General features: G+C 43.5%; 3 protein-coding genes across 4 annotated transcripts; 1 reads left to right on the top strand and 2 right to left on the bottom strand.

The window, feature by feature from the left end:
• Window positions 1-926: 926 nt before the first annotated feature.
• On the bottom strand, window positions 927-10,513 carry LOC118405266. 2 transcript variants are annotated; one of them, XM_035804665.1, is made up of 17 exons: window positions 10,271-10,513; window positions 9,955-10,079; window positions 9,580-9,697; window positions 9,147-9,460; window positions 8,478-8,522; window positions 7,071-7,124; window positions 6,827-6,936; window positions 6,316-6,395; window positions 5,837-5,925; window positions 5,570-5,671; window positions 5,373-5,451; window positions 4,915-4,969; window positions 4,411-4,599; window positions 3,787-3,975; window positions 3,515-3,541; window positions 2,927-3,016; window positions 927-1,759 (listed from the first exon to the last, which is right to left on the bottom strand). In XM_035804665.1, exons 1-17 carry the CDS (start codon window positions 10,450-10,452, stop codon window positions 1,739-1,741), a joined length of 1,869 nt encoding a protein of 622 aa, XP_035660558.1. In that variant the 5' UTR covers window positions 10,453-10,513; the 3' UTR covers window positions 927-1,738. The 2 variants fall into 2 exon arrangements, with proteins under 2 accessions (XP_035660558.1, XP_035660559.1); XM_035804666.1 differs by lacking the exon at window positions 2,927-3,016.
• A 6,322-nt stretch (window positions 10,514-16,835) lies between these two features.
• Window positions 16,836-19,967, top strand: LOC118405772 (Werner syndrome ATP-dependent helicase-like). The gene is made up of 3 exons (XM_035805507.1): window positions 16,836-16,991; window positions 17,635-17,717; window positions 17,905-19,967. The coding sequence occupies exons 1-3, from the start codon at window positions 16,852-16,854 to the stop codon at window positions 19,242-19,244; spliced, it is 1,563 nt and encodes a 520-aa protein (XP_035661400.1). The 5' UTR covers window positions 16,836-16,851; the 3' UTR covers window positions 19,245-19,967.
• On the bottom strand, window positions 19,266-24,684 carry LOC118405771. Its single transcript, XM_035805506.1, has 4 exons — window positions 22,573-24,684; window positions 22,031-22,306; window positions 21,406-21,604; window positions 19,266-21,121 (listed from the first exon to the last, which is right to left on the bottom strand). The coding sequence occupies exons 1-4, from the start codon at window positions 23,863-23,865 to the stop codon at window positions 20,175-20,177; spliced, it is 2,715 nt and encodes a 904-aa protein (XP_035661399.1). The 5' UTR covers window positions 23,866-24,684; the 3' UTR covers window positions 19,266-20,174.
• Window positions 24,685-24,690: the final 6 nt, after the last annotated feature.

Raw genomic sequence — 24,690 nt, 5'->3', positions numbered from 1 at the left:
CGAGAAATGTTTGCGACTGAAATGCCTATAATCAGTTCAGCCTTGTGTCCAGCTCCCAACGATCGCTCCTCTGAGCTAAACGTTTATTCATTGATGATCTAGCCTGATTTGAATCGCGCTTCTTATAATTATTGGCCCGTTCTACATCAGCCCCGGAAAGCGGAGTTTGCGTTACACAGACTATTGATGATCGGTCTTCACTGTATCTATATCCTGTTTTGATCATAATCGAATGTCAACAATGCCTCTTAGCATGGTCCAATAGTGTTCCCGATTCAGGATATGGGCCATGCCTTGGAAGACCAATATTGTTACTCTCCAAGCAGAGGTTTAATCGGCATATATAGAAGTAGTCGGGAAAATTACACTACTACTATATATGCCGATTAAACCTCTGCTTGGAGAGTACAATATCGTGACGTGTTGGGGAGTTATGTCACTTTGGTTGAGCCCCTTGGGGGCCAACCCACTTAGCGACTTAGCGCGCTCATTCTGGCACGTGCTCCACCCACCGAACACGAGACTCAGAACTTTGTTGTCAAACGAAATCATACCATTAGCACCCCATCCCCCCAAAAAACGACATAGAGCATGCCCGTCTCTTTTGAGTTGTCGCCATGGTTGATGTAATTGTAAAGTGACCCGAGACCGACGAAAGATGTATTGTTTCGAATAATGTCAAAGTTAAAACCTAGCCTTAGAAGCCGGGTCTTCTAGGGGCGTGCTGTTGTTGGTTGCTACTGATGTTTGACTTTCTTTTTGACAACATTGACAATATCAGGGAATACTAGAGCCACTACAACGTGTTTAAAGTTCATGAATATTTCACATCATCAGTAGGAAAATGAATTGAAGCCTGCTATGTCTGCTATGGGACAATAAGAATAGGGAGACAGTACAGTACTCGTTACTTGTCTCATGTCACAAAACTTGTCTTTGTTCGAAATGCACAACATAAGTCAACAGTACATTTGTAATAAAACAAAGCAAAGATATGACAAGTTGTTCCCCTCCCTTACAATGTACAGTACTTGTTACTTGTTCTCATGTCACAAAACTTGTCTTTGTTCGAAATGCACAACATGAGTCTGTAAGAAGTGGTGGGGCCGATGTTGTGGCCCCAGGTTCTTTTAGAATGCTGCACGAGGAACTATTAAACAACGGGACTAAGAAACACACACAAGACACAGGTAATGCCATTGACACGCACGGGAGCTGTGAGTTGGGCACTCTCTCTGCTTCCTTCTCTGACCGAAGCCTCTGTCCAACTGTTCCCAACCCAACAACTCCTGGCGTCTTTATTACAGAATCACAGACACAGACAATAGACAGTTTCAGAAAAGGAAGGTGGGCCTAACACTTCTATGTAACGTATCACCTACATGGCTTCTCTTTGATGTACAGGTAGATTAAAGCAACATGATTTGCATCCAGGCTTGGTACGAACTTGCGAACTTGGTCATCGAAGGAACTTGCATTTACATAAAGATTAGCTGTTGCATTGACAGACTCCATGCCTCACACTTATGAGGGCCTGTTTTACCCTAATACACATCAAAGGTTACAAAACATATTTAAAAACAAAACTATTACAATCTAAGTATTTCTGCCCCACTTACAAGTCAACAGTACATTTGTAATAAAACAAAGCAAAGATATGACAAGTTGTTCCCCTCCCTTACAATGTACAGTACTTGTTACTTGTTCTCATGTCACATGTTCTAACGGGTGAACGCGGTCACTTTTCGTCTGGTTCATCCTGAAAAGATAAACATTAGAATACTGTGCGTCAATGACTGTTCGCTGAAAGCACCTGCGCCTATCTCAATATTGGCATAAATTCAATACACACGACCTTCTGTGCGCGTTATAAAAACTAGTTTTGACATGGTCATCCAGACTTGAAGCAGCTGCACCTCTTTTCTCTTCAAAGATCGGCCAAGTACCTACAACTGGATGGGATGGTCTTAACTCGAAATGTGTAGCACGAAAATTCTTCAAATGCAAGCAGCAGGCACAGGATACACAGTTGAAATGTGTAATGAAAAAGTGATTACATAACAATGATAATGAAAGTTTGTAACGAAGACAGGTAATCAAGAAAAGTAGCTATAGTGAACAAAGTAGGGGAGAGTCGAATGTTGTGTGAATTAAAGAATAATAATGGTGATATCACTAGATAATGATAGATAAAGGTCCGTAACCCTAAATCTTCATACGTTGATCCAGAACGAAAATGATCACTCCTTTAAAAATCGCTAAAAGGTCCATTTCCAGTTATGAGAGAATTAGCATCAGTCAGGAGAGCTTCGTCATTCTGTGGATAGAGGTTGTGTTGGTCAGTGGAATGGGTGAGGTAGCATTCAACCAATTCAAGGCTCATTCGGGAGTAAGTCTTTTGTTGCGGACGTCGTTAGCGCTAAAAAAATAGGCCTAAAAGTGGTCACATTGCTCCCGAAATTATAGTCTGGAGTCTAGCCTTATTTTTACTAAAAGCACAAATAGGCTGGACTCCTGGGTACCGAACTTATGCGGCTTTCGGCATAAATAGGGGTTGTGATGGTTTGGATGTTTTCATAGAATTGCGCAAGGTCCCACAGAAGCTTAAAAAGCCTGAGACCAGATGAAGGTTACTGCAGGGTCGTTAGGGAAGAACTGCTTAGTCCTGCTTTCCATTACACGGCGTTCGCGATGCGCTCTCACTGCGACCTAAATAGGATATGTGTAATCTTTGATGTTATACTGGGTATATCATACAGCATGTAAAAGTGTGACTGTGAGGACAGCAAAACACACAAATTGTAAAAAAGTTCGTTTCTTTTCTCATGATACAATTCGCTGAGCGATATGTTAGAAACTAGGTCGCAGAAAGAGCACGACGAGAGCGTCGTCCTAGTGGAAAGGGGGTATAAGGAATCTGTCATACTTGTGTCAGTTCTTCGATAGGGACGGTGTCGGTGCTTGTCACTGATCCATTGTCCCGATCACCAGCTTGGGGGAAGGAGACTTCACTGACCTGTAAAATGGCAAAGTATCTTAACATACCATCGTGCTTGACAGAATTCATGTTCATGGAACACAAAAGGTGAATAGAAACATTCTTGCTCTCACCGCCAAGGCCCGGATTCGATTCGATTCCCGATTTGGGGCTGTAAGAGAAGAGTAGAAAGTAGAAACCGTTCTCCTGTCTCCCGGTCCGAGCCCGGGCTGCCAGCTCACAAATCCAACGCCGCTTTAATAATAGAACACTACGCCAAAAGGTCGGACCATTTGGTATGGTAAGTTTGGCGGCGTTTGTACCCCACATTTACACTCCTTATGGAAACTGACAATACATGATCATGTAACACTAAATAGTTAGTCACAGTGGTGGGTATGTATACATCACATCGGCCTTCCACACCATGATAGTTGATGTACTTTACGAAAGACTTTGCAGTGACCTAGTTTACATTTTCCACAAAGCTGGCTACAACATGTATTATCTTTTAACCAACGTATCATGTATACGTACCTCATCTTCGCTCTCGTAGCTCACCGCCTGTTTAAAGGAAAGAAATAAAATAGAGGTATGTCACAATATTATCGACATGTACAGTACTACAAAGTATGGGGATTCTTGACAGTGACCTATTTTGTAGAGCTCTGTGCGATTTCTGCATGTATGGACAATTCTGTACATTACAGTGAACGTGGTCTGGATTTTTTTTTGAAAGTTTTAACCACACAGCCGGCCTGCCATAGATTAAAGCTTATGCATTTTCTTTCAGCGTAGACTCTACTTACCACTTGCCGCAGAGCAGAGCTAGCCCACCAAGCCCTAGTATGTTCAGCGGGGGTAAGCCAGGTCTCGTACTCAGTTTCCTGGTTCTGTGGTATGAGGCTGTCAGCGATCTGTTTCTCTTCCGGCGTGGAGCCTCTTTCCGCGTGCTCCACTTCTCTCACACGGTCAGTTGCGCCTTGTTCTTCTGCTTGCTAAATGCGGGATTTCGACACGAAAAGAATACCATTAATGACGCGAAGCAAAGTTACACTACTCTCCAAGCAGAGGTTAGGCTCCGGCTGCTTTTTAACGTTTTTTAGTCGTTTTTATAGCTCTTTCTATTTTGTCATTTTTCTTTAAAGTACGCCAGCCAAACGTCGATGTTAGGTTTTTACACAGCAAGATAAAATACAAAATAGAAAGCCCGATAAAAACGACTAACAAAGAATGTTAAAAAACAGCCGGAGCCTAACCAGCATGCTAGCAGTGACCTACTTTGTAGAGCTCTGTGCGATTTCAGCATGTATGGACAATTTTGTACATTACAGTGAACGTGGTCTGGATTTTTGTTTGAAAGTTTTAACCACACAGCCGGCCTGTCATAGATTAAAGCTTATGCATTTTCTTTCAGCGTAGGCTCTACTTACCACTTGCCGCAGAGCAGAGCTACCCCACCGAGCCTGGATATGTTCAGCGGGGGTAAGCCAGGTCTCGTACTCAGTTTCCTGGTTCTGTGGTATGAGGCTGTCAGCGATCTGTTTCTCTTCCGGCGTGGAGCCTCTTTCCGCGTGCTCCACTTCTCTCACACGGTCAGTTGCGCCTTGTTCTTCTGCTTGCTAAATGCGGGATTTCGACACGAAAAGAATACCATTAATGACGCGAAGCAAAGTTAGACATCAATGGAGCTTCTTTTGCAATTTTACCCATTTTCGGACGATAAAGGACGCCAATATATGTACCAACATAACCAAGCAAATGACAATGGAAGTAATATTATCAAAGACGTTACCAGTAAACTATTTACATTTCCTGTCCATCTAGACAGGGTGTGTGTTACAATGTCTTCCATAAATTAATTACTCCCAGAGACACTCTACCTCTTAACCTTATCACCCTCTATAACTAGTCCATGTAACACCAAATATGCTTACGCGAAACTCCTCATCCTGAGCTTGCCTTAAAGCCCTCCACTGGCGAAGCTGTTCCCTGTAAAGTAGTATTGTTTAATAACGATGGACTCCGTCTAAAGTTAAGTATTATATACATGGTACTATATACATGGTAATACATCACAGGAGAAATCCAAGATAATCTTGTTATGCTTTGATAAAGTGAACCTATGACTATTTTCGCAACTTCTTGACTTGGAATGGAAGAGCAGAAGTATGTGCATCTCGCTAATTAAACAAGCTCCCATCTTTGGTCGATGCAAGAATTGTAACGAACAAGATAAGCAGACGAAAGCTACAAACCGAAGTTAGTTATTGTCAGATATCTACACATGCCCCTCTCTGTGAACATATCTGTATGCATAGTTCGAGCCAGGCTATATTTCACATCACGTGACATGGAGACATTCGCTCTTGTTATACACCATCTGCTAACTCACCTCTCTTGCCTGACACCGGTCAAAGCTTCCTCGGCCAGGTCCATCATGTCTGAAAAGGCACGTGTGGTCAGGAGGCGTTCTGAAAGACAAAGAACATTGGGTAATGGTTTATGATCCCTCTACGGAGTCACAGATTACGATAAGGAGGAATGTCAACATAACATTTCCGTGAACCAGTTGGTTTGTAGACCGCTCACCTTCAAACACTCCCAGTCGGCGTAGCCGAGAGGTCTGACCGGGGATGCACACAGCCAGAATGTTGTCGGCGCCATAGCCTGCCAGGTCCAGCTCTGTGCGAGCTGCAGTAACATCATAACATCATTACTTCGAACAAGATCTGTTCCTACTTAAATAAAGATAGATAGCAATTGGGCAAATCTTATACTAGTATAGATTTCCCTGTATAGAAACTAGAAGGACGCAAATTTAACAGAGATACAAGAGGTAACAAATTAGTGCTTTACCCGAATTTCCCTGGCTTGATCGTGGCTCCGCCACCCACAAGTATGCAGTGTTCCTAACTCGTTGCTGGAATTCCGGATCCAGCATCAGGCTTTATGACAACAAAGAGATAGCAATATCAAATGAAGCAAATAGGTGATAATACATTCTTTGCTGTTCATCTTGTCCGTTTTTTGTTCATTTTGGCAATATCGTTAAATGTTCTCCAGTGAGTCATAAGTTCGACTAGTTAGTGTTGTAAGGATTCAGGAAAGTACAGACAACTGCAACATGAAAAAGGCTCTCAAGTCATCAGATTTCAGTCAATCAAAGTGAATGAATGTAAGACAGACAATGTTTCGCTGAAATATGGTTATACGCCAGCTCGTTCCTCCATTTTAGATTTCATTTACATCCTTGCCCCCCCCCCCTCCCTCCACACACACACACACACACACACACATTTCCTGCCAGACAAATTTAGACCAAAGTACAGTCTTACCTTATAATAGCACTGCCTGCTGATGGCACTGCTAGTGCCACCAGCAATATCCGAGTGTCGGCAACTGCTTGGGCCTGCGCCTGTAGGGAATAGATGCAGGCATCTCAAACACTCTGAACCGGTGTGAAGTGTAATGTTAGCAAACCATGAGTCGCTCCACTACAAATATGGCATCGTTGTAATGGGGAACCAGAAAATAAGCGATTCACATTAGCCAGGCGATCATTTATTATACTTCCAGACAGCCTTGATTCCTTTTCTCGTTAACCTCGACGACGAGTACAGTCGGCACTGAAGAGGCCAAATGCAAGTAGAACAGTTTTGAATAAAGACTGTCCCGTGGTTTATTTAAATTAAGCTGTGATCATATTCCATTTGCTATGTGATGTACATATTCGCACTCCCTACCAAACGCGATTCACCGTACCAAACAGCAGCGCGTCATTACAGAAGTCTGAGATTAAAGAATTATCATTTGTCAAAGTAGAAGGAATGATATGATTCTACTTACCACTCTGAACTCAGTGGTCAGTATCGGTGTATTGTAAACAGAGCTCAGGCTCGTGGCAGGTAGGTTGGCCACGACACGCATTGTCTGGTAAAAGTGGCCAGCAAAGGGATCTGTAGATGGTGTATTTCAAGGCAGAAAGTTACTTGGTCCGTAATGCAAAAGGAGTTGCCGTAATGTAATGTTTCCAATTCAACACAAATTTCTCTTTCATGGAGGAAAAAAAAGACAGTAGTCCCAGTCTCACCATACGTGCCGGCCACCAGCTCCGTGAAATCTTCGTTGGTCCGGAGCGAACCCACTGTGAACGACAAAAACATTTTGGACTGCTTAAAATATTAGAAACTTGCGATACCACGGAGTATCATCGGAATTTTTTGAAAAGGATTGGAAAATTTGTTTTGAGCAGGATTGTTATTATGTTTTGAAAAGGCCTGAACCTTCGAGAGGGTTAAATTGTGCTTGAGGAAGTGTTTGGAGAAAGATTTCAAGTGAAAGGGTCTTTGATCTGCGTGTAATGTTTTGTTTTGTTGAATGTCAGACGCCAGTAGGAATACCCACCAATAGAAAGAAATGCTGTATCGTCGATAAAGGCACTGATAACGGGGGGCCAAATACAATATATGCATTTCATACATACATCTAGCCGCTTCAGGTTTTGACACAGCAAGATAAAGATAAAAGATAGAAAGCCCGATAAAATCGACTAAAACAACGATAAAAAAACAGTCGGTGCCTAACCTCTGCTTGGAGAATATGTTTGAGACCTTCCGGATCGCAACAGAATGTTTACCAGGCTAAGCCGTTGACATATGACCTCGGTCAAACAACATGCAAAATGTACGAACTAGACCCAAATGAATTATATTTTTACGCCACGAACATACATATATTAATGACTTGTACATACTTACATCACTAGCGCTACGACCTGTACTTAGCTTGTTTGAGCACAAATGTACAATAAAGGTCATTCATTCATTCATTAATATCAACTTAATGAACTCACACACATACATAGATAGACGGATATATTTATATTGACTCCGAATTGATTGAGGCCGTGCCTGACGGAGGTGCGACAGTGGCCTTCCAGCTCCTGACCGCGCACGCGCACACGCACACGCACACACAGGCAAACCGCACACACACATACACATCCTGTTATAATGCCCAGTGCCTTCGCTAATGAAGGACAGGCTGTCGGATCGGACAACACTCGCGGCACCGTGCAGTTATGTTATGTACCTGACTGCTCGCGATAGAGAATGGTTACCATGCCAAGCCACTGACCATTCATCTCGGCCAATCAGCATGAAAAATGTATATACACAAAAGGCATACTATTTGTACGTTACAAACATACGCATATAAATGTGATACTACACTGAAACACATAAATACGGGCGCGCGCACGCACAGACACACACACACACAGACAAACCAAACACACATACACTAGGTCCTCACACAGAGTCGCGATACGTGTGCGTGTGTGTGTGTGTGTGTGTGTGTGTGTGTGTGTGTGTGTGTGTGTGTGTGTGTGTGTGTGTGTGTGTGTGTGTGTGATGCGGCAGGTTGTTTCTGTGTGTGAGTTTGAAGCGGCTAGATGTATGTATGAAATGCATGTATTGTATGTGTACAATTTGCTTACCTTCCATGTCAACGTTCGCACGTGGCGTAGTTGTCACAAGGACGTCTGTAAACATAAGGAAATGTCAGGTTAGTAGAATCCTAATACAATATGTACGATATCCAAAAAATGCAAATTTTCACCATGGTAATTCATTACCTTCGCCAAGAAGGTTTTATTTTGTTGAAAGTAAAACAATTTCTAGTCCACATTAAGGTGCGAGGCATTTCAGCTTTGCCCCCGGAACAAAAAAGCTATCTATTTCGAATAAGGTAGGTTTGGGGAAAACACAACAATGTCTATGCATAGTAGCCCCCACCAGGCTCCGCGGATCGGGGGTCTAATTAGACATTGGACAAATAGAGTCAATAGTACGCTAGGGGAGTCAGGCGGCCAGAGGAGTTACTTCTCACCCCCAGGTCGGCCAACACCCCGAGGCCAATTAACTCCAACTAGGCTTTTATTCCTAACTTGGCCAAATTAAGCCCCCTATTACTATTCGGCCAGGCGGAAATGTTGATGTCAATATTATATGTTAGAAAATTGGTTGATTGATTCAACATGGATCTCATGACAATAATTGTTGTCTAGACAGCATGCGGATGTACATATTTTACACATTTGTAACATATGATAGACTGCATGTTTTCTCATGAACAATTTGGAAAATAAGTGTTTTGCATGACTCACCATCAGCACTAGCCAAGTGGTTCCTTCCAGGGATGGACAAGGTGAATGAGTCCCTCCCAGGGCTAGGTAAGGAGTCCCTCCCAGGGCTGGGTAAGGAGTCCCTCCCAGGGCTGGGTAAGGAGTCCCTCCCAGGGCTGGGTAAGGAGTCCCTCCCAGGGCTGGGTAAGGAGTCCCTCCCAGGGCTTGCCAAGGAGTCTCTTCCACGGCTAGCCAAGGAGTCTCTTCCACGGCTAGCCAAGGAGTCCCTTCCAGGGCTGGCCACTGAGGCGTTCCTTCCAGGGCTGCCAGGATCGGGGATCTCCTCCACATCTATCCTGGAAAGAAGATCAAGAAAATCAACATGTAATGAATGTTGTGTTGTCACTTTTTGGTTGAATGAACGAGATTTTTATCATGTTCGAAATCAGGGAAACTTTACTAAGTTAATACTAACATTTCGACCTCCTCATCCGCCATTTCGTTGTCTTCAAAATCGAAAACCGACGAACGCCCTGTACCCTCTTGGTTTGCTCTAGCGGATGGTGTCGCTGTCTCTGCAGACTCTCTGTGACCTATGAAGGCAATTTTGCTTCAGTGTCATCCTGGCATAATGTCTATAGCTAAAAAAGAAATGTCTATAGCTAAAAACAGCAGACTATCCATTCTATCATTGTAGATAAGAAGGCCAAATGTATTTTAAGTGGCGGTACTTAAATTGTCAATTTAGCAAACGCTTTTCCTTCGCGACTGTATGGAGGGACATCAAGAACCTAGCTCACGGTAGTATGTGTTTAAATCCAACTTTCTATAAACAAACATTTAAACTCACTTATATAGCATATCTGGGAGGCCTGACTCAAACGGGTTCTCAAGTCCTCCCCATCTATAGACACCAGGGGTTCTGCCCGCTGAAACCGCCATCCGCTCGGTTCAGAAGAGTGGATGGTCAGCCGTCTGAAATATTTTGAGAAGCTTGTCTTTATGTCGCTAACACGACGTACGTTCACAGGTCATGAATGAAACACACATTCTTTAGCTGACATTCTTTAGCTTCGGAATACTGTATTCGATTTATGGTTAGGAATATATTAAAGATGCACATATGTTAACAATTTGACAAGAGAAGCTATTCAGATATCAAATACCCGTTGAGAGGTAGCTGCGTGTGACGCATGGCCCTTCTAATCACGTCCTCCAGGTCCTGCCCGCTCATCTCCGTCCTGAAACGAACGCCGTTTACCAACCTCCCCTGCTGAATGATGGCCTGCTTTGTAGTGGTGCGTGGGGGGCCCTGCATCTCCACGTCGTTAGATGTGTCCAGAAGCATTACATTGCGAGAAAAATAACCTCTAGAACGAGGTGGTGGAGGTGGCGTTTCCTGGGTTCCGCCCCGGCCCCGACCCCGGCCCCGAGTCGACCGACTCGTCCCCCGATCCGTCCCCCGACCCCGCAGTGACAATCTGTTGGTGCGGGTAGAGTTGTGGGCAAACGTCCTGCCCGTCGCGCCAAGGTTGTCGTTGGTGCGTCTCAGGGTGGCTGACGCATCCGCCCACTCCTGTTGGTCGTCAGGTCCTATACAGAAAAATACGGAGTTTGGTTATTGAAAAATACGCTAGCATTGATATCCTTGAATGTGCTGAACGTAGCATAAATTACAGAGACGGCGGCAGGAAGTAATGACCTGGATAGTGTTGAAAAAATTTACTCTTTGAAACGCTATTTTTTGCTACTTTTAGCATTCTGCAGACATTATTTTTGCACCATTGAACATTAAGATTCTTCGGTGAAACTGCCCCCCTCCCTTACAAAAGCAATATTTTGGGAAGCTGACATTTAATTATCCCGTGCGTTTGTAACATAAAAATTACACAACGTACAGAAAAGAAATGGAGAAAATGACTTTTGTAGGAAGATACAACTTTAAAATTGAATTACCTGCAATAGCCTCTTCATCTGCCATGTCGATAGCTCAAAACGGCGGAAGTAAAAAAGGCAGAAAACTTGTACAAATTTTGACCTGGGCCGCGCGCGCGTCTTGACGATACTGGAAGATTGGAAGAACAGAAGGTTTGCCTAGTCTCAAATGCCGTTGGGACCGTGAGTGACGTCTTTTCTCGCCGGAAAATGGAGGGCGATTGGATAAGCCGGGATCACGTGTCAGGCAAGTTTGGTGTAAGCTTGTGTTGTTGGAGTACGGTTTATTGCCAACACAATAATATTCCGTGTTTTTCTAGTAGACTTTGTTCCTTATGTTTTCATACAACTGCTGACACAAACAAAACAAAAGTATGGTGTTGAAACGGTTCAGCGCGAACGCAAATTAAAGGTTCAAGGTTAAGTAAACGTTTTAAAGTCCTATCGAAAAGTAAGCAAACTCCTAACTATGTCAGAGGAAAAAGGTTCTTTAGACGTGGTTAGTCTGTTTCGTCCACACTCAGAAATACCGTCGATTACACAGCCAACTGGAAGGGTGATATACGGAAGAGGATCAAGTGTCATCCAGATGTGAACACATTTTTAGATCCTCGATCCATTATTTTTGAGTGGGCAAAACCCGCTTGAAATAATCAAGGAAGTTATATAACGTCCTTGAAATAATTGATGTACAAGATGAATGAGTTGTAATGTATGTGAACTTTTACAAAGTCAACATACCACAGATAGTAAGACAGATGAAAAATATTACACCGCAACAGTGAAAACACGTGCTTCGGGGAGCCCTAAGACCCCCTGAGGCCCGCGGGAAACATTCATCATGATCATGCTAGGGCCGGATATGCGGAGAGGCACCGATGTAACTATCCCAAGGGTATATTCACAGGAGACCCACGGGGGTAAAGTCAAGCGATCGCTATCGCCTTGCGTTGGCCGGCCTGTCATCCAAAATACATACATCATTGCAAGCGTCTTTTCTACAACCCAACCAGCTAGAATGTGTCGTTCCAGATTCGTACTGCTGCTGTGCACTCTTCTAACACTAAGTCAAGGTAGGAAACATGAATTTGTTGCCAACACGTTGGCATTTCCTTTCAAGTCTTATCATGTTGTTTGTAGGTGGTTTATATATATGTAAGAAGGGCAAAAATGAATTGTTGTATTTTCTATGTTGACCCTTACAAATGTATCTTATATTCACCACACCTCTTGTATCTGGAAACTGTAAGCACAGAGTTGACAGGTGACGTCAAAGTATCAAAAACACAATGTAAGTGTCATGTCTGTATGCAAAATGACTTCTTTTGATGACGATTTCGCCGTGTTCACACCAAGATGCTTATTTACTTAACGGGCTTTGAAGGTAGATAGAACAAAGCGGTTCGCCGCCCTGTGTTATTGTCTTTGATGACCATTGATGAGTAAAAACAACAAAGAAACTGTCAACAATGTAACACCTTTAGCAGGCAGGTTAGAAGGTTTCCCCTGTTGTTTGGACCAGACGACTGTCTGGCAAGTAAGTGCCATGAGCTCTGAAATAAAGTTAACTGGCGGCTCACGTGCTCAGTCGGTAGAGGACAGGAGTGAGTAGGTCAGGAGAAGCGTTGGTCCTAACTGTGAGCTGTGAGCGAGACGCCGGTGTTTTGTGTACGGAAAATGCCTTGTCAGGCCGCGGTGTGGCTTATTCACTCTAGTGTCGAACATTGTAGCGGAATTCCCAAAGAACCAGGAGCTAACATCCTTACCCCACTTACATATACATCTTCGGTAATCAATACAATCACACTAGACTAGGATTGCAATCACAAGCCTTTTAGGGCCTTTTTAGGGCACGACAAGTACCTTCACGACTTGCGCGAATTTCTAAACAAAATTAAGTGTGGTTTCAGGTCGTATAATCTGCCTGTCATCATTTCTGTATCAAAATGTCCAAGGAACGAAAACAAGAATCCATTTTGAGCGTGTCTGTCTTTCTGTGTACAACATAACTAGATAAGCCTTGGATGGATGCTGATGATATTTCGTAGGTGGGTACAGATCACGAAAACGAAGGTCAAGTTGGATAATGGGTCCCCTAGCGGCTTAATAACGTAATGCTGCCGAGCTTCCATGTTTGATATTTCGTGTTCTGGACATGGCGTGTTAGTGTTTTTGAGTGGTAGGACCCCTTGTTTTGTTCATTTTTAAGGTCTAAAACGTATAAAACGTAAACAAAGGATGAAATGTCAGAAATGTCAAAGGATATTTGACCCCCCCCCAAAAAAAAAGGTTAAAGGTTATGGTGCTTTCTGTGAGTTCCGTTTGTTATAAGTACGCGCAATATTGGAAATCACGCCAGATCTAACAGCTTATGATATTGTATTTATTTCTACTAATAGGAGTTCCGACGCCTGGTGACGTCGAGACTCTTGCTGCAGAGGCGGAGGGATTGTACAAGGAAGCTCAGGAGGCGCTTAAAAATGCATGCTCCCTTAAAACGCTTCACCAGTACGCGGCGGACTTGACAAGGACATCCGCTAGAATAGAAGAGACGATCGCGGCCCTGCGAACATCCAGGCCCCCTCACCGACCGCCGACAGACATTTTAACAAACATCGAAACAGGTTTACACGCCTTGAAAACTAACATCAACAACCTCCTGGAACAGGTGCGAGAGGAAATAGCACAAGCCCAGGAAAGGGCCTGCTTCGCCCCACAACGTGTATATCTTGGACAAAGAGGGCGACCGAAGTTGAATGTAACCAGGGATCAGATTGACCTTCTCGGCTGCCAAGCGGGACTCAGTTGGGCGGACACCGCAAGGTCCCTAGGTAAGACTTTGAATTCGAAAGGAATACAGTATACACAAATAATTCCTACTAAAACAAAGGAAGAAGACATTAGCGATCCTTAGCCTTTTTTTTTAAATTTCCTTAACAAGTGTGTGTGTGTGTGTGTGTGTGTGTGTGCGTGTGTGCGCGCGCGCGCGCGTGTGTGTTAGTCTGTCTGTATGTGTATGTGCGAGTTTGAGATAGAGTCTCTTTCTCTGTGTGTGTGCCTGACTGTGTGTTTCTGTGTGGGGTAAAAGACTGAGAGTCTCTCATGGTGACCATTGATGGTGTTTTCTTGCTCTCCAGGGATTAGCCGTAGCTCGCTGTACCGCCGGAGGAAAGAGTTCGGACTTACTGCATCACGCACGACAGACATAAGCAATGATGACCTAGATACAGCAGTTAGGGAGGTGACGGCAGACCGGGCCCTTATGGGTGTGTCCATGACGGAGGCCGCCATGCGGACAAGGGGCATCAGAGTTAGCAAGGCCAGAATCCACGCATCATTAAGGCGAATCGATCCACACGCAAGTGCCCTTCGGTGGAGGGGTAAAATCACAAGGATGAAGTACTTTTCACCTGCGCCCAACTGGTTATGGCACATTGACTCCAACCACAAATTAGCAGGGTTAGGAAAACTTCATAATATTCTCGTGGGCGGAAAGTTTTATATCAACGTTTACAACCTCAACCTATCGGACCCCCTATAATAAAATGAAGTAAATTGCTGCAGAGTATAATCACAATATAAGATTGGTCATGCAACATGTGAGTGTGTGTGTGTTTGTGTGTGTATGTGTATGTGTGCTTGTGTGTGTGTGTGTGTATGTGTGTGTGTGTGTGTGTGTGTGTATGTATTTATGTATGTATGTATGTATGTATGTATGTATGTGTGTGTGTGTGTGTGTGTGCTTGTGTGTGTGTCTGTATGTCAGTGTGTGTGTGTGTATGTAGGTGTGTGTGTGTGTGTGTGTGCGCGCGCTTGTGTGTGTGTCTGTATATTAGTGTGTGTGTGTGTGTGCGTGTGTGTGTGCGTGTGTGTGTGTCTGTATGACACTGTGCGTGTCTGTTCGCAGATTTACCAATATCGATAGATGAGCGTTTTGGGATTGTCTTCTTTGGTCCTTTTCCACGGACAGCACTCGATACACGAGATGGAAGATAGTCATCCAGGCGGGCACAGACGGATATTCGCGTATGTGTACATTTATGGGTGCAACTAACAGAAACACGGCTGCAAACATGAAGCAGGTGTTTCTACGTGGAGTCCGTGAGTTTGGGTGGCCCTCCAGAATACGTACAGACCAAGGCGGAGAAAATAATGACATCATAAGATTAATCACCGAAGTTAGAGGCCCTGAACACAATCCCCATTTTGTAGGCTCATCTGTACATAATACTCGAATCGAGCGCTTCTGGCGGGACGTGAGACAGGAATGTACCCAGGCATACATGGACTTTTTCTGGCAGTTAGAGAGGGAAGGTGTTTTAGATGCCGACGTAGATGATGATATTGCGGCACTGCATTACGTATTTCTGCCACGGTTGAATAGAGACATGGCAATATTCAGGGAGTGGTGGAATAATCACAAGGTTAGAACTGCAAAATCCAAAACGCCCAAACAGCTTTTCCTGCAAGGCTTTCTGAAAAATTTTAGGTCAGACTACACATCCGTTAGGGAGTATTTCAGTAACACTGCACCAGCAAATGTAGAGGACTTTATTGACGAGGAATTCGACCCTATACTACTTGATTTACCTGGCGAGATTTTATCTGACCTTCGCGATCAAGTTGATCCACTGTCAGATAGTAACAGCAGGGGACGTGATCTGTATCTTCAGGCACGAGAAATCATAAAAAGGAACAACTAGCAAACTACCAAACTTGAGCTAGCTTGGATACCCGATTTCAAAATGTATACCGTGAAGATATTTTTGATATCGGGCTGGGGTCTGCTATCCAGGCTTAACTTGAACAGCACAGTTTCATTTCAAAGACAGGTGTCTGAATACTAGTAATAGTATACAAATCTCGTCCCTCGCTGTTACAAATGTTGCGTAGCAGTATACGTCGAGAAACGACCCCGACTTTCATGATTACCTTTGAGATGCGTTTTCCATTCGCTGCCAAACGTATAGCTTCCTTTGTAGACTCTAGCAGTCTGGATTTTATTTTGGAGTGGAGGTGGGCGCTGGTTCGGGCCTACCTGGTTCTCTAATGTCAGGTAAGGGAGTTTGCTGTGGAAGAGAGTTTCGCACCGCTGCGGAACTAACCTGGAATCCAGTCTCTCGCTCGGCCTTATACCGTAGTTAGTGCAGGCTCTCTACGGGGCCAGGGAAGCTCCCAGCCGCCGGGGTAATGGGCCACACCCGGTAGTATTTTCACGGGGTTAGACTTTAGCCCAGGGGGTTAATTATCCGGCCTAGCGAGAGACTGGGGAATGGGTACTGGGAACAGAACTCGGCGCACAAATCGCCGCGCCGTTTCTAACCAATAGTGTTACGAGAATCCAATCAACTTGCCGCGCCTTGATTGGTGCGCGCAGCACGCGGTAAAATCCGCCTTGTCAAGCTGTGACATGATTACCATATCAACATGGCGGGCCCGGGAGAGCCCGATACACGCACGGCTGCTCTGGAAAATGCCTTTTCCAGTGCTCTGTTGTTGTTTGAAGGGGTCGATAGCTTTAAAGATAAGCAGAAGGAAGTTTTGAGGTCTTTTCTGTATGGAAAGGACGTCATGGCCCTCCTCCCAACCAGTTTCGGGAAGTCACTGATCTACCAAGCGGCACCCGCTGTAGCGAAACATATGTTGACTTCACCCCAGTGCCCAGATCGACTGAAAACAGCGAACTTTCCCATAGTGATTGTTCTGTCACCCCTGGTTGCTCTGATCAGAGACCAGGTCAAAGAAGCCAGACGACTTGGGGTATCAGCCGTCTCTCGGCGACGCTACTCCCAGTGAGATTAGAGGCGTGCAAATGGGCAGGTTTGAGCTTGTGTTTGGCAATCCCGAGACGTGGGTGCTGACTTCAGCATGGCGAGACATGTTGAAAACAGATGTTTACCAGCAAAATCTCCTTGGAATCGTGGTCGACGAGGCACATAAGACACCTGCTTGGTATGTACTTGGTATTGAAACAATATCGCTAACAGCTTTGAGCTTAGAAATTATTTGCATAACGTAATACCCCGGTTATTCATGCCCCCCTCCCACAAAACATGCCGTGTAGCAACAGTTTGCTCTCTATAATTTCTTAGTCGCATGTCGCTTTGATCCAACCTGCTTGTTTTAACGTTCAACGCGCCTACTGAAAATATGAGGTGTAAGATTACTAAGAGAAAACTTGGTTTCATTTGATTTGTGATAGCACCTTAGCTTGTTTACAGTACTTCTTGTGGGCCCGTGAATAACTAATGACGTGGTAAATGTCTCGGGCTAATGCATGTGTCTGAATATTAGCTGGAGCTTGCTAATATAGGAGCTTGCATGTCAATAGTCATTACCTACTTTATCTACATGTGTTAATTTTTTACTCATTATGAAAGCTATCCTTTTTGAGCCATAATTAGCTATTTCCTTTTTTGTAACCCATGCTATGTTAAGGTGGTGCTAAATTATGTTTAAATGTGTAAATCAATTGAAATCTAGCTCTACTCCCAGTGCTCTGTTCAAATGTTCAACTTCACGGTATTGTCTGAAACATTTTAATACCTCCTGTATTTTCAAAAAATTCAATATAGTCTTTGTTATGTTTTTCCAGGGGTGAAGCTGTTGCAAGAGGAGGAGAGCCATTCCGGAAGTGTTTTGCCAGGGTGTCAGAGCTCCGATCTCTATGCAGTCAAGGTAAGATATAACATTTAACGTTAGACTTTTCTTTAAAAGTTCTTTCAGCAAATGTTTGAGAAATTCCATACAGGTACAGATGTAAGCCCACTTTGTTAAGTGCAGTCACCAATTATTCTAACGTGCTAATTTGAAAGGAATATTCTATACTGAATGCAATATTATTCTTGTCATCTTTTCAATCCAGGGACTCCTGTCTTGGCCCTGACTGCATCTGCAGACCTTAAGACACGGAAGGATATCGTCCGCCTCCTAGGAATGAGCTCGGAAACCACTTATGTAGAGGCAAGGTTGGATAGAACAAACATAAGACTAAGCGCTGTGCGTGTGAAGTCAACAGACTTAACCTGCCTTGATTGGGTTGTTTCTGGGTTGAAGACACATGGTACTTCATTTGACAAAGTGATCATCTACTGTAGAAGTTTCCCGGCTGTTGGGGCTATTTACAAACATCTAGTGAGACAGGTTGGTGATCAAGCTTATGTTGGCACAAAGCGCTCTGACCACTGTCTTGTTGCAATTTATCAAAGTGAAACTCATGAAGAGAAGAAAGAACATGTAATGAGCTCCTTTGTTTTGTCATGCTCAGTAGCCCGTGTTATAGTTGCAACAACTGCACTGAGCATGGGTATCAACTTTCCTGATGTTAGGTATATTGTAATGTATGAACCTCCAGCAAACATGGAGGACCTGCTACAGCAACTGGGGAGGGCAGGTAGAACAGGACAGCAGTCTCATGCTGTCGTTTATACTTATTCTGTACAGCGGTGTGACAAACAGGTAGCACAGTATGTCCGGACTGACAAGTGCTTGCGCACCACTCTGTATCACAGGTTTGAAAGAGAACCAACAACAAAGCCTTTCAGTCCAGGACATCTATGCTGCTCTGTTTGTCACCGCTCGTGTACATGTGGTAGTGGCTCAGATTGCAAGGAGCCCGTCCCAGTTTCTGACTCTGTAGGGGGCGTTAAGACAGAACAACGTTGGTTGACAAGAAGTGTTGACCAGCGCCAAAAAGATGTACTGAGGGAGGCACTCTATGAGTACCGAGACTCTTTGGTCCAAGAGAAGAAATTGCTTGTGTCGGTAGATCTAACCACAGGGTTTACATTGGACCTCATAGAAAGTGTGGTAGAAGAGTGCCCTTACATATATGACGCAAAGTATGTATACGATAACATTGAGTCAGTTTGCACAACCGACCTGGCCAGAATTATTGCAGACATTGTAAAGAAAGTTTTTGATGATGGTTCAGACATAGATACTATGATTGACTACATCCAACAGGAGTTTGTGAAAAATACTCAGGTTTCCACTGGACATGAACAGCTTGTAACATCTAGTAGTGGCAGTAGTTCAGAAAATGACAGTGATGATGATGACATTGTTGATGATGATGATGACAGTGGCGATGATGATGATGACAGTGGCGATGATGATGATGACAGTGGCAATGATTATGATGACAGTGGCGATGATTATGATGATGATGATGATGAAGATGATGAAGAAGAGTTAGTTGTGTAAAAGAATAACAGAATCAGATTTATATGTCTCAAAACTAATGTTTTATTGATCTATGTACACCAGGCAAAGCAATCTAAACACTTCTTGGTTAACATTAGCTTACAGAGACTCCCATGTGCATTGTTTATATTCACCATTGAAAAATACAATGCAGTTTACAAACAAGCCTTGCGCAATATATCACTGCCATGCGAAAAAAACTATAATTATTCCATGTCATTACGACCTTGTTAACAACTTCCATTTTCTCAATAATTTCCTATGTTACATATGTTACAAATCGGCTACATAACTTACATTGTTTCCCATGTTCATATCTTATATTCACCTTCAAAATACAATGTAGGCTAACAAGTTCACTGCCTCAAGCAATACTGTATCAATACCTTTTGCACAAATTGCAATTACATGTCAGTATTTGAAGAGCAACAAGTTCCTAGGAAAGATTCCATGTACAGAAGTATCCTTTTCATGTCGGCTAAACTATAGAACATAGTTACAGTAATATGTTGTATAATTCCTACAAAGAACTTTTATTTACATGTATGACATGATATGGCGAAAGTCCATATTGAGTGAATACTGAATAGTTATTACATTTTTGTATTAGCTATTACCTTTTGTGCCTGGAAGATGGCATGCAATTTCAAAGTAACATAGTTCTTTCATCATTTTACTTCTACTTTTATGTTCCCTTCAGGTAAATAAACTGTTTGAATGATCCATCATTGCATGAGGTATATTTTTCGAACAGTAACACTTCAAAGCTAACCATAGATTTGATATTAGACATTACAATACAACACATTGAATTTCTTTGAAAAGGGGTTATCACAATCAAAAGGGGTATGCTCCTATAAATGTTAACATGGCATAGAAATCTTGTGGATATTTCAGTCATGTAAATCAAAACAGGCATCTCTCAAACACCTACTCATACAGGGGTCCCCACTTGGCGAAAAGTGACCTCATCCAAACTGACAGTTTGCTGGCGTTTATCTTTGCTGATAGAACGCTAGCTTTGATGTTGGGGAAACCATCATATGCTCTGCCTGGTTGGTGACGGAATACTCCTACCTGAGCATACTGCTCCACCAAAGTATGAATATCTGTAGTCGGGTCGGCTTTGTGATGGTAGCCTGTCTCCCGCTTAACACCCCAATCTCTGTCAGCTTTCTTGAGCAGTTTTGCCATCCTGCCAATGGAATTTGCCACCCGAGCAGCAGTTTGCTCATTCAAGTTTGGTCCCAGGTGTTTCAGGAAGGATTTCACGTAGAAATTGCCGTGTTCGAGATTTAGATCCATAGGAATATTGTTACCTTTACCGCCTCTGTTGTTCACTACTCTGTTCCACTTCAAACTGTGGGCCAGCCTAGGGGGCAACAGGGCATGAACTCTGGCGAAGAAAAGCAGAGTGCCATATGCATATTTGGTGTGACCAAAGGCCTTGTAATACAAAAGGGCCATCCTGAAACACCTGGAGAGCCTCTCCCCATCACCCTCCTTTGTGGCATCATTGATATTCCTTATGAGGAGACCAAGGGTCAGTTTACCAATATGGTAGTTGTAAACATGGTCTTCTGAGCTGGAGGAGGTAGCATTGGTGCTTTCCTCCTCCTCCACCACAAGACCATGTTTACTTTCTTCATGTGATTTTCGGGACCCTGGCCTTTTGTACACCTTTGTGCAGCCAGGATACCGACATGGCAACTCAGGTTTGGGCTTAGGTGCCATACCTTGCTGAATGTCACGGACTGTAAACGTCTCCTCAGCAAAGATGAGGTCGACTATCTCTGCTGCCCTGCATTCCAACCAGTCTCGCTGCTTGTGTCGGCTGGCAGCCCGGATGTATGGAGGAGGGAAGTCTTCTGGCTGAGCTGAAGATAAAGTAGACGGATACTGCATCAAAATCCTGCAATCAAGTGTTACTGAACATTTCTAACAGAAAAAGTAGGGATGAAAGAATATCCTGTTGAACTGACAGGAGTAGAATCACAGCTATGATTACTAATTTCAATAAGAGGTAGGTGGCAAATTACTTGTCTCACAAAAAACATTCCTGATATCATTTCTTTACATTCTTATTGTACATGATTGGTTGAACAATGTAAGCATTCCCGTGCTAAATTGAAAGACATGATAAAAAGAGTATTGCTCTCACCATCAATGCTTGGAAGGCTGAATATTTCCATGGCCGCGTGGATGATCGTGGCATCCAGGTCCTTGTCCATGAACTCCTTGTAGTGGTTGTAGGCCTGGTGTGGTCCCTTCTTTGCGCAAATGGCACCAATGACGTTCATATTGGCACACAACGTTCCCTTGTCCCGGGGTGTTTCGCCCCCATATTCGCCGTCGTAGATCTACAGAAGGAGAGAGTGGGAAAAAAAATCAAAATTGAGCCAGAATTTCCTTGAAAGCTGTCCCTTAAGAAGAATATCATTGCATCGTTCAAGTTAATTTCTATTCTAATACATTTTCATGCATAATACATTTCCTGAGTCAAATGGCATGTTACAGCAGAGGGCACTTTTTAAGCTACTGACACAAATGTACAGGAAGGGGCAACACAACACTGTCACACAGACAGACACACAGACACACAGACAGACTGACAGATAGATAGGTAGGTAGATAGATAGATAAGATAGATGGAGATAAGATAGATAGATAGATGGAGATAGATAGACAGATAGATAAGATAGATAGATAGATATACATTATAGATATATATATGCATAGAGTTAATGTTAACCTAGTACATTAGTGTATAGAAATAACAAACTGACCTCTGTCAGGTTGCGTGCTGCATGCCACACGTCATGCTTTCCGATCGACGATTCAAAACGCTCCAGGGGGGTGTTGCCATCCTGAAATGCAGCCTGCACACCATGTACACGTTCCTCAGTGAGCCAGTCACCTCCTAGTAGCACTGGCTGGAGGAGTTCTGTGATGCAGCCGTCCTCGTCTTCCTTGACGGGGATGTAGTTTTCTTGATAGTTGCGCAGAATCTGGACCATGTCCCCACTCTTGTTTTCATTCTTGAACTGGAGTCCAAGCCAGGTCTAAAAGGGAAAAGTTGAAAAACTGTAGATGTTATAACTGTATCCTCTGGTACATAGAATATGTACACATAATATATGATATATATATATATAATCAACAAAGGTATTGATGACACATTTAAAGTCAGTATTGCTAGGCTTACATGACACAATCTGAATAAAGTCAAAAAGAAAAGACTCATGGTTTGAAGCCTTGGTGAATAATTAAATGTGATAATTATCAATCATGTTAAATTTCTGAATAGTAATAAACAGCAACCATCTACCTCTTCTGTGGGCTGTGACATCTCCTCCGTGTACTCGTGCCGAATGTGCTTGACCGCTGCCCCTTTGATGCAGCTGAGTGCAGGCAGGTTATTCTCCAGTGTTCGAGTCACGTGAACAATGTAGTCTTTCCGCAGCAGACATTGTACCTCCTCTGTCAGCATCACTTCTGAGATTTGAAGGTCTTCTATTGGTTTTTGCGGTCTGTCGTCTGGTAGGGTTGTGGTGACTCTGTCCTTTGCAGCCATTTGGTGCACCCAATGTAAGGACTGGCTTTTCTTGTCTTTTGATTGGTGTTTTGCCACGACCTCCATGTCCAGGTTGTCCACTATTAACTGATAGGTAGGGAGAGGTGTGTCCTTCATGAGGTTGATTGCTTCTTGAACTGCTGCTGAATCTGTCTTGTCACGACTTTTTACCGTCTCCAAGGCATGTGCTGCTTTTTGGTAGGCACCGTCACAGAATCCCGGTATCTCCATCATAGAGTCAATGAGTGGAGACTTTGTGTTGGGGATAGGGCAGCCTTCTTGTTCGGTGGCAGGCGTGTTCGCTTCTGCATCTTCATTCTCCAACGGCTTGACCCCGAGTTCTTCATAGATGTTCTCTCCTTCGTCTTGTGAGCATGGACTTTGGATGCTGAAGGAGTCAAAACTGAACCCACTGGCCTGCAGGTCTGCTGAACTTATGGTGCTGTTCCCAGAGGTGTCAAGACCTGCTTTTGCTGCACGGGCATCCTCCTCTTGTGTTTGAATGAGTAGGGTCTCTAGCAAAGATATTGCCTCTATATGGGACTCAACAGCTTCCTTCCATTTTTTGATGTCTTCATCCCTGTCTTCCCCCATCTCCTTCTGTTTTGCAATGGTACTTTTGTGAGACATACAGATGTTTTGCTTGTTCAACCTGGCGAAGGTACTTTTTTTTGCCCCCCCATGTAGCAGAGCAAAACTGTTTCTGTACTGTATAGCAGACAGCTTAGGATGTTTGACTCGTATGCAGATTGAAGCAGCTGTACACTTTGCTGTTGTGGCCTTCTGGCTCTCTGTCCCACATGCCCCCTGGAAGCATGCGTCAAGCCAAGGGGCCCGGCTTTCCAGTTCCTCAGCAAACTCATCCTGGTTAAAGTTCACAAGGTCATCGGGTGAAGTTTTTTGGAGGATGGATGTTGGAGCTAAAGATTGGACCTCTTTAGTGATTGTGGCACCAACCTTTTCCTTCAGGGCTGCAGAAAACTCCTTGTGTTTCAACGCACTTGTAGCTGCTGCGGACCACCTTTTCTCTGCCACCTGTTGGGTCATGGTCTCAATCCCTGTCAGATCCACGACACGGGCACGTTTGTCAGAGGGATATTGTAGATGGACCTGTAATATATGGGATAGTGCTATTATAAGTTAATGTCATCACAAGTGATCATGGAAATTATTGATTATAAGGCCACACAGCAAGTAAATTTTATGGATGACATCCTATGCAGAATGCAAAAATAATGAGATAGCAAGAAAGAAACAAGATGGGTAAAAAAGGATGGCAAAATTTTCGAAATAGACACCATAAACATCGTAACATGGCATCACAACTAACAAGGGATTCATTCCTGTATCAAAGAAGTGAACTTCTGTAGTATAATAAGTGATACTAGTGTGTTACAATGGTACCACTTGCCAAGGTGTCAACTACATTCATGGCATTCATATTGGTGGCACTTTCACAACTATCCAACAAGTTTCACTTCTGCTTACCAATCTACCTCTCTAGCTTGCCCATTTTGGTCTATCTCATTAATCCCCGAAGAGGACAAAAATATTCTTTTTTTTCTGAAAGCAGTCGAAAGTTGATGAGTGTGCTGATGACATCCATAAAATTTACTTGCTGTGGCCTAATTAACGTTTAACTGATATACGATCAAAATCATCAGAGAACTAATAGTACCTTTCGAAATCAAAGACATTTTCCCACATGAAACACATATTAACATCCCCAAAACAAACAAAGTGGTTATGTCCATAAAATCTGTTCCATAGTGCCGACAGTAAGTAAAGTTTTTTTATTAGACGCTCTTACGCTCGGATCGTATTTTGAGTTCCCGCGGTTCCAACCAAAAACAGAATAAGAGTAAGTCAGCA

This window comes from Branchiostoma floridae, chromosome 18, assembly GCF_000003815.2.
Source record: "Branchiostoma floridae strain S238N-H82 chromosome 18, Bfl_VNyyK, whole genome shotgun sequence".
Taxonomy (NCBI): domain Eukaryota; kingdom Metazoa; phylum Chordata; class Leptocardii; order Amphioxiformes; family Branchiostomatidae; genus Branchiostoma; species Branchiostoma floridae.
Note: the sequence above shows the minus strand (reverse complement) of the source record. Positions and strands in the feature narration are given on the sequence as shown.

Bases quoted from the DNA above. Each gene is read 5' to 3' on its own strand.
- LOC118405266 (XM_035804665.1), bottom strand. From the start codon at position 10,452: ATGCTTCTGGACACATCTAACGACGTGGAGATGCAGGGCCCCCCACGC. The intron at 5,926-6,315 runs GTAAGACTGTAC...GTTGTCATAAAG, and splicing joins GCAGGCAGTGCTATTATAAG to CCTGATGCTGGATCCGGAAT. The intron at 5,452-5,569 runs GTGAGCGGTCTA...TTTGTCTTTCAG, and splicing joins CCGACTGGGAGTGTTTGAAG to AACGCCTCCTGACCACACGT.
- LOC118405772 (XM_035805507.1), top strand. From the start codon at position 16,852: ATGGGCAGGTTTGAGCTTGTGTTTGGCAATCCCGAGACGTGGGTGCTG. The intron at 16,992-17,634 runs GTATGTACTTGG...ATGTTTTTCCAG, and splicing joins GCACATAAGACACCTGCTTG to GGGTGAAGCTGTTGCAAGAG. The intron at 17,718-17,904 runs GTAAGATATAAC...TTTTCAATCCAG, and splicing joins CCGATCTCTATGCAGTCAAG to GGACTCCTGTCTTGGCCCTG.
- LOC118405771 (XM_035805506.1), bottom strand. From the start codon at position 23,865: ATGACCCAACAGGTGGCAGAGAAAAGGTGGTCCGCAGCAGCTACAAGT. The intron at 21,605-22,030 runs GTCAGTTTGTTA...CTCCTTCTGTAG, and splicing joins CAGCACGCAACCTGACAGAG to ATCTACGACGGCGAATATGG. The intron at 21,122-21,405 runs GTGAGAGCAATA...CTTTATCTTCAG, and splicing joins CAGCCTTCCAAGCATTGATG to CTCAGCCAGAAGACTTCCCT.